Below are 9284 nucleotides of genomic sequence, written 5' to 3'. Positions count from 1 at the left end.
GAATCCTTTGTAGAAAGAAACAAGACAAAGTCATAACTCATGTTGTGACGTTCACTTCCACACGTCCCCCCTTTTATTTACCCCTCTCTGTTCTATCCTCCTTTTCCATCCTCCCCAGTTGCTGTGTTGGCATCTGGCTCTACTCAGCTCCAGTTCAAATCACGTGGTCAGGTTTAGAGATGCAGATGCTGCATTCATGTGCATCTAGTAGGCTCCTTCTTCTGGCTACTGTCTTGTTAATTGATATGAATCCAAGTGTGGATGTTTGAAGTAGCTGACTAGGAAGACATTGCTGCATTCTAACAATACTATAACTCAATCTTATCATTTGTATCATTAGTCTGATGTCATCAACTTTTTAGGATGTTAACTCTTTTAAAATGGATGACTTTAAAATTCTGTGACTAACGTTTTATTTGAATGCTGTTTTTTTTTAAACATTTCATATATATATGAGGTTGTTTTAACAGTGTGCAAATATCCACATGCTGGTAAACGCATATGGATGTCAGACGTTAGCATACATGACATAAATCATCCCGTTTGCTGTCATTTGATTAATTCTCTGTCCTGTTTTGTTGATGATAGAGGTCGAGAGGTACAAGAATTCAGTCAGTAGTTCATTTTATCCATAAAAACACAAAAAATAACCCAAGCTTACCCAGGTGTAGGCTCACGTATTTTCCGTTGCTCACCAGACAGTGTGCTATTTCCTGCAGCACTTTAAGGCAACATGAGCGCAACAGCTCGTAAAGACGGGCTCAGCGCCAAGTCAGGGATTGTGTCCCATCTTCTGTGCTCCTTCACGGACACGCACTCATGAAAACATCATCGTGACTGCTTTCTTGCTCACTCCTCTTTACTTACTGGATCTTTCTCTCTGAAAACTTTGGAAGTCAGTTTCTTTAGTGTGTTAGTTGCTCAGAGCAGAGAAGGAGCCTTCGGGAGGAGTTTCAGACATCCACAGCGCAGATGTTTCCAGTTTGACCCCATTCTCCGTCTCGTCTGGTAAGTTTGAATGACTTGAGTTAATCAGGTAACGTTTCTTGCACTTTGGTAGTTTTGCAAAAATCGTTGTTGTTGATGAGACGAAACAAGCGGCATATAGCCTGCATGAAGCAGTTTGCGGATTAATTCCACACTCATCAGATTAAGCCATGCGTGACAGACAAACTCTGCGATGAGTTCGCCACATACACAACAGGGAGTTATCCATATTGTCAGCATCATTAAGTGATGTTATCTCTGATTTACATGAATGTTTGGACACTGTTTTCTTTGAAATAGCTGGTACTCTCTTGTTCACTTACATAAGACACAGACACTCCCCCTCCTGAGCGGAATAATGAATCGATGGGAAATTTGGAATGGGAATCGAGAAAAATACAGGCCCTCCTTAATGACTGCTATCAGCAAGATCATGTTTATGACTTTATATCTTCAAAGCTCCAAACAATGTAATCCATGGTACTGGGAAGTTAATAACAACAGTAATGGGATGGGGGGAAAAAATGATTGGCTGTGTCTACATGTCTCTGTTGTGTATAACAAATGAGAGTCTGCTCAATTATGTCACAGAAGAAAATTGTATTGCATCAGACAAGGCCAGCTAGACCTTTACAATCAGGGCGTAGACATTCAGGTCTGTTTACCTTCCTTATAAAAGCAAAATTATGGAGGAAAGTAACGATACTCTGCAACTTTGTCCTGTTTCAGTCCCTGATTGTTGCTTTCATTGTTGTGCAGATGTCTCAGAAGGAGGGGAGGATGAAGACAGACACAGCAGCCACACATCCAATCATATGAGTGATATGGAGGGGATGTATTCATACAGAAAAGTGGTAAAGTTTGAGGTAATACTCTGCAGTGCAGCCAAGAGGAAGAAGGAAAATCACCTAATTTCTTCATTAAATTCTGCAGAGTAACCTGCAAACCCAGATCCAGCTGGTAACATCTCTAAGCTGTGTATCAGTCCTGACTATTGGCTGGAAAGCAGTATGAATGGTAGAAGCCCCTTTGCAATGCATTCCTGTTCAATTCTTTACTGAGGTCAGTGTCACAAGATGCTGAGGAAGATGGTGACGATGAGGAGGTTTCTCCATGTGAAGGGAGATGTGATGTGCACGATGCTGCTACTGGTTCTGTTCTGTCTGCTGCTCTATGCTCGCCAGGTAAGCATGGAACCAATTTAGGTGCAGAGTTTAACGTCATGTTTTTTTTTTGTTTCACAGTTTCATTTACCATGTTGCATCTGACCCCAACCCATGTTTCTGTTTCCAGGTTGTGCTCTCCTCTGGGTGGGACAGACCTCTCTGGAAGCTGGAAATCCATGGCTCTACCAGCTCCAGTCGGACCCTGCTGGGAGCCAGTGGGGCCAAAGTTGGCCAGGAGTCTCAAGGGGTATGACCTAAGCTAATTTATGTGTTTGCATGTAGGTATCACAGTGGAAGTGGCTTTTTCTCCCCTAGCATCATGAGTACATTAAAAATTTTCAGCAGCAACGTTTTTTTAAAGGCTGGTTTGCCACATTTCAGCATCATTTGAGAATTAACAAGGGTCAGCAAGGAGTCAGTATTAAAATACATAAACTAGATCATTGCATCAGCAACAGCTGCATGATTTCTGCACAGCAGTACTGTAGTATGATCAGACAAATTAAGTATGAATTGATGAGATCCCTCTGCATAATTGCTATAGTGAGAGATGACTTTAAGCAAAGATATTAATAGATTAACATGTTTATATATGTATGCTATTTCAGTCTGGATCAAAGTGGTGGACTGACCAACAGAGTGACATCCCCATTTATAGAGCATACACATTCTGGTCCCCATTTATAAGGTTAAGGAAGTTCAAATCCCACATAAGAATGTGATGCTGTTTATGCTTATAGAGAGATAGCACTTTCACATACTGTCTACTGTGGTGTTAAAATCCACAGGCAGTATTAGAACACTGTACAGTATGTGCTATATGAATATTCATACAGAATGTGTTGAGTGCATCGATGTATGTACACACAATATGCTTGTATTTCTGTTTGTGTGAGGGTCCATCTGTAACTTCTGTACTTGTTTATCACACAAGCATTTTTGCACATAAGTTGATGAATGTTTACTATATGCTCATTAAGATGGCATTTACTTGTTATAATTAAGGTCCCCTGTCTTCTGTCTTACATCATTTTTCCTAATTAGCAGTTCCCATCCAGCTCTTCAGAACCACAGCTGCCTGCCTGTAAGCCCCAGTCCAAATCAAAACCTCCTCAGGCCAAGTCCAAACCTCAGGTCAAATCTAAGGGGAAATCCAAGTCGCGACGGAAGAATGCTGTGCCGACCAAGACTGCTGGCAATGCCCTGCCCACGATGCCGCCATTTGACTTTGAGGGCTATCTGAGAGAAAAGGACAAGAGAGACTTTAAGCTGCTCATAGACCAGCCAGAGAAATGTCACATCAGAGAGGCAGAGGAAGGAGGAGGACGAGGAGACAAAGGGCCTATTACTGCTCCCTACATGCTCATTGCGGTGAAATCTGTTGCTGCAGATTTTGATAAGCGTCAGGTAAATTATGTAATGTTGTGTGTATACCATTGCAAAAAAATAATGTATTTGATTTATATAGTGTATGATGTATTAGTTGTGAATCAGGACAGAATTTAGACTGTATTTGTTTGGATAATAACAAGTGTTTGAAAGTTTAAAGCTCCTACAACATTTCAAAATTAATGGTGGATATGTGAATGAGTTAATTGTAGTGACAGGCTCACACAAAATTATCTTAAAGCTGTTTTTTATTAGCTAGTTTCTTAGACAGTGAAATAATATCTTTCTCCCCATGCTGGATTCTTTTAGGTGGTACGTCGGACATGGGGCAAGGAGGGACATTTTGAAAATGGTGTGTCCATTCGTACTGTTTTCCTGCTGGGGGTTCCCAGGAATCAGACTGCTCTGCCTCTGTGGGATCGGCTCCTGACCTATGAGAGTGAGACCTTTGGAGATATCCTTCTTTGGGACTTTGAGGACACTTTCTTCAACCTGACACTGAAGGAAACACATTTTCTGAAATGGGTTAACAGCAGCTGCCCTCATGTCAAGTTAGTCTATAAAAATGCACTGAAGAATTTATGGGATTCTTAGCCTGTGACTCATACCTGATGCTTGCTCGTATTTTCTTTTGTCACGCAGGTTTATCTTTAAGGGCGATGCTGATGTGTATGTGAATGTGGAGAACATACTAGAGATGTTACAAGGTCAAAAGTCAGATGAGGATCTGTTTGTCGGTGACATTATTATCCATGCTAAACCCATTCGCCGGCGCAGTTCCAAGTACTACGTGCCAGCGTTTGTGTATGGAGGGGGTTTGTACCCGGATTATGCTGGCGGAGGAGGGTTTGTCATGTCGGGACACACAGCTCGGAGACTTAGCTCTGCATGTCAACAGGTACTTCAAATTAAAGAAAAAAAGTTTCGCCATTTTTATATGTCTACTTTCAGAATTCTTTGATCTACAATGGTCTTTTTGCTCCTTCCAGGTGGAGTTGTTCCCCATTGATGATGTTTTTCTGGGAATGTGCCTCCAGCTCATCGGGGTCAAACCGTCACGCCACCAGGGCTTTCGGACCTTTGGGATTCCCCGACCATCTGCAGCACCCCACCTTCAGACATTTGACCCCTGTTTCTACAAAGAACTCATGGTTGTTCACAGCCTCAATGTCCCACAGATCTGGCTCATGTGGAACCTCCTGCACGACCCCAAACTGAGCTGCCACAACAGGACAAGTCTGACGTCCTGGCCTTTTAAGTGGAGAGGAAGGACAGGAGAGGAGGCGGGAGAGGAGACAGACTATGGTGAGAAGCGGGTGTTCATCATGCATTAGTGACTTTCTGCAAGACTGAAGGGGATTTGCAAGAGCCTTACAGAATGGTTATAGCACAGGATCTGCAGCCAACTTGAAATGACTGTTTTGTGTTCAAAAGCACAGTTGAGTCATAGAAGAATTTGTCCAAGCTGGCAGATCAACTCGGGGGAAATGAATTGGCAAATATGCTTGAGACTTTTCAGTAAGGAATCCCGAAGAGAATTTGGAGCTGTTGCCATCAGAGCCCCATCTGTCTGTTGATACAGTGCTTGTGAACAATCACGCAGCAAGATTTTGATTTGCAAAGAAGATTGTGTGGTGACTTGAATCTCTCTGGACTTTTGAATGTAATCCTCAGAATGAGGTGTGTTTCAAACAGAGACACCTTAATACTGACACGGACAACATGACTAAATGTGGTTAGCTGGTTTAACCCAATCCCAGTTTAAACGCCTCTGTGTGTCTGAGACCACTACTGTGTTTACAGTCTGACTCTCTTTGGCCTGTGTGGACTGCTGATACTGGAAATGGCTGTAAGCACTGGAAACGTGGGCAGACGGTATAGAGGACAATTTTGTGTTCTGATGTGAATGACTTGCAGAGATGTTCCTCTCTTCCATGTTATACTGGATAGAGGCAAAAATGGACGGTCACATTATCTGTTCCCTGGAGGAACAACAGATGAAGCCTAAATGGAAACCAGCTGCACAGTGGGACCCAGCTGGGACCACAGTACACACACACACACACACAAACAATACTTCTGCTGAATGAGGCTTGTGTACTTAAATGTGAACACTTACTATAATGATTATGATGATGATGACACTATAATTATAATGATTTGATTCGCTGTTTTCCATTCTCTTCAAATTTTTATCTTTACCCTCCTCATCTTAGTGACTGCTACTTTAGCCACTAAGTGAGAGGGTAATTGTCAAAAAAAAAATAATCATTCTGGCTGTGTAAGAGCAATTAAATATTACGACTAAGACGCTGAATTTCACAAATGATGCCTCAACAAAATGGCTGCAAGAAGTTTGTGTTCATATGAAAGCCTTTACTGTCCTGATGTCTGTTGTTAAGCCACACAACATGGCTCACCTGAATGCATGCATGCAACTATAGTCTATGATATAAACACAAAGTCGTTTTGATCAGTGTGTGTAGTGGAGTTTCAGTTCTGGGATATTGGATTGTTAATTAAAACAATTATATGTGCTTCTTTTTTTTTCTTCTTTTTTTTTTTGAAAAACGTCTGGGAAACGTTCCTCCAACACAGCTTCATTTCTTAAGGCGGAAATTTCTGATGTGATCACTGCATGCATGTTGCTGATGTCCATACATGCTGGCATAACAATAAGGCAAAGGTGTAAATAAGTAAATTGAATTGAATTTATTGATTTATTGGAAGAGGGAACTCAGGATTTCACATGGAGAGAATACATTTAGATTTCAACATTGTCAGTTTAAAACTGTCTCTGTCTTTTTGACCAATAATAATTCTGCCAGGCTTAGATACAAAACAGATGCTGGGGTTCAGCTCATGGCTGAATTCAATTTTGCGTTATAAATTTGAGGTTTCAAGGTTGTGTAAACTAAGAAATAAAAGCCTCCCAATCTTGTTCACATCCACATTTTTATTTTTTATTTTTTCCATATCCTGGTTGCACACACAGAAAATGAACTTTGATGTCAATGAACAGTGAGCATTTGATTTCATAAAAGTCCAAATGTTGCATGTTGGAGCTGTTAGAGAAAGCACAGCAGTAGCTCATCTCAACAACCATCATCAAACACTGTCAAAAAAAATATTTTGCTGGAGCGAAGCATTCAGTCAACCTAATCCTTCTCATTGCACTACATGGTATTGTTATTGCCTTTTTTTTCAGTGGACATGCTGAATAAATCTACGTACTTCTTCATACACAAAGTTATAGTATTCAAAATATAAAACGCCACATTCCAATGAATTTCACGAGTTTTAATTAAGTATAACTGCCCCATTTCCAGAAATGGGCTTAAAATGAATAGAGTCCACAAAAAAAAACAAACAAACAAACAAAAAAAAAAAAAAAAAAACTGAGAGGGGTAAAGGGGGATGGGCAACAGAACATATGATACCAAGGACAGATAATACAAAGCATTAATATGAGATTAACATTACACTGAACTGAAGCTGTCCATTATAAATTACAACAATCTGATTATGACAATCACTCATTCCTTCCAAAAAAAACAAAACAAAACAAAAAAAAAAAAAAACAGATTAAATTGAAAAGCCACACAGACCTCCGTATTAAAGTTCACTTGTTTTTCTATCTTAAAAATATCAGAAAAACAAAGATGTGATATGTCCACCTGAGTTTGGGTGAGATTAACTACCCGGCTCCCCACAGCTCCTCTCTCTCTCTCCATCTCTCAGTAATAATGCATCATCACAGCAATGGCCGTCTATGTCGCTGGGCTGGGCTTACCAAAACGGGATTCATGTGGAGAATCATTTTTCTCTGTCAGCATCTAATGTATGTGTCATGCTGGACATTTATGTATATTGTCCAAAAGAAGCCTCTTGATTTGCTTCATTCACTGTTGTTTCTGTGTCTTTTTTTTCCCAATCATCTTTGACCCATCTGCTTCCAATGGAGCAAAGCTCGAGTTAGCCCTGAGATCTTTTGGGAAATGACCAATTTCTTCAAATTCAGCAGAGGGTGGAGGGAGACAAAGAATGGTTTTCATTCAGGTTTTAATTAAAATCCCCCTGTCGGCACACATCTATATTTTAACAGATAACATCTTCTGGATTACTAAGTTTGGTTTTTCTTGGCAGAACTGCCCTGCTAAAGTCATGTATTCCACAGTAACTATTAAGGGCTGTGAACATTTACACATTGATCTGGGTGTTTAATGTAGTTATAAACACACACACCACATAAAACAGATCAAATACAAAACATTGAGATGGTGAAAACAAATTCTGAAAACCCATCCTCATTTTAGGAAACCCAACCCAACCTGCCATTCTCTGCAGGTAACAGGAAAACTAAAATTACTCAGACGGCCATAATACCATGTTAGCTTGTTGATAATGCTCAGTGACACACACACACATACATACATACTGTACAATGATGCAGTTCATATGCATTCTCAAACTGTATGTACAAGGAGTTTCCTTTTCACAGAGGAGATAGAGACAGAAGTCAAAGTCAGGCTCGGTGGGAGATGAGGCACAATGTTCAACAGTTTTGTGTTTTTTTCTCTGGATTTCTCATATTTGCTCGCACAAAAGCAAGTGGTAGTAAAATGTCTGAATATAGCTTTCATGACAGTTATATTACATCTGTTTCCCTATACAACTCGGGGGTCTCCTTTTCAGAAAAGTAAGGTGTGGAACATCTGTCTTTCCTGGCTCCAGAAACCACTTGGGAGGGAATGTGGCTACAAGAAAGCTGTAGTCAAAGAGATATTTTTTTCTGGTGTAAACACAAGGACATACAGGCTAGCAACATGCCAAAGCTAGAATCCAAATCTGATTCAAAAACATTTCTATAAGAACTCTCTTCCAGTCCAAATGTGAAGAAGGATTATTGTTTTCCTCACCTATATCAATGGAGCTTTTCTGTATTTTCTGTGGATCGAACATGAACACTCTGCAGTAGCAGTTCAAGCGGAGCTGAAGCAGGGCTTTGTACTGACACCCAACACGTCTGTGTACTTGCAGCCTTAGCATTGCACGTTAAAAAAAGTCTCAATACTGAGTGGTCTGGAATTTAAAAAAAAAAAAAAAAAAAAAAAACTTTCCAGTGATTGTTAATGAGTCAGTTGTGAGCAGACACCTCCTCCTGAGATTTCATTAGAGTCAAGGAGGAAATATTAAGACACTCAGCTGATGAGTCAGCTGTGTCTGTACCAAGCCATTAAGATCATGTAGATAAGAAGACACCAGAATAAGAGCACACAACTATTTACAGCATTTGTACATTAACATTAACTCCAAAAGAATTTGGGTCTGAATACATAAAAAAAAAAATGAAGAACAGTTTAGGCTGTTCTGAGGAATAATTGGATTTACACGGCTTAGAAATCCATTTCTTCAACTGCTCTTTAACTTGGTTTTCTTGTGTTCATGTGTACAGCGAGAATCCACTCTTATTTAACAATCCAAAACTTCAGAGCCATGCTGTGCCATAAAGGTACTGTAAATAAAGACTATTAGTGTAGTGATTCTTAAAAAAGTTTACTGTTGATTAGAAATTATAATTCATGGAAAATTTTGTTTTCTTTTGATATTACTATGAAAATGTTTTCATACTGTTTATTGATAATCAGATTTAAAGTGCAGCTAACTCACATGTGTTGCCCACTGGTTTCAGTGAGGGATAAAATGAATCAATCAATTTACTCAGCAGGGGTTGTGGAGGGC

At 40.0% G+C, this 9284-nt stretch overlaps 1 protein-coding gene across 2 annotated transcripts; it reads left to right on the top strand.

Moving 5' to 3' along the window:
• Window positions 1-713: 713 nt before the first annotated feature.
• b3gnt9 (UDP-GlcNAc:betaGal beta-1,3-N-acetylglucosaminyltransferase 9) lies at window positions 714-6493 on the top strand. Of its 2 annotated transcripts, none has more exons than XM_018703559.2 (7): window positions 714-1008; window positions 1747-2171; window positions 2281-2400; window positions 3201-3560; window positions 3852-4093; window positions 4185-4440; window positions 4532-6493. In XM_018703559.2, exons 2-7 carry the CDS (start codon window positions 2064-2066, stop codon window positions 4874-4876), a joined length of 1431 nt encoding a protein of 476 aa, XP_018559075.1. In that variant the 5' UTR covers window positions 714-1008; window positions 1747-2063; the 3' UTR covers window positions 4877-6493. The 2 variants fall into 2 exon arrangements, with proteins under 2 accessions (XP_018559075.1, XP_018559074.1); XM_018703558.2 differs by having other exon boundaries at window positions 717-1008; window positions 3198-3560.
• Window positions 6494-9284: the final 2791 nt, after the last annotated feature.

The sequence above is a fragment of the Lates calcarifer genome, linkage group LG10 (assembly GCF_001640805.2).
Source record: "Lates calcarifer isolate ASB-BC8 linkage group LG10, TLL_Latcal_v3, whole genome shotgun sequence".
Taxonomy (NCBI): Eukaryota; Metazoa; Chordata; class Actinopteri; family Centropomidae; genus Lates; species Lates calcarifer.
This window is presented reverse-complemented; position numbering and strand designations above follow the sequence as displayed.

What these genes read in the sequence shown, in the direction of transcription:
- b3gnt9 (XM_018703558.2), top strand. Translation starts at nt 2,064, where the DNA reads ATGCTGAGGAAGATGGTGACGATGAGGAGGTTTCTCCATGTGAAGGGA. An exon ending in TGCTGCTCTATGCTCGCCAG is followed by an intron (nt 2,172 to 2,280) that starts GTAAGCATGGAA and finishes TTCTGTTTCCAG; the next exon opens with GTTGTGCTCTCCTCTGGGTG. An exon ending in CAGATTTTGATAAGCGTCAG is followed by an intron (nt 3,561 to 3,851) that starts GTAAATTATGTA and finishes GGATTCTTTTAG; the next exon opens with GTGGTACGTCGGACATGGGG.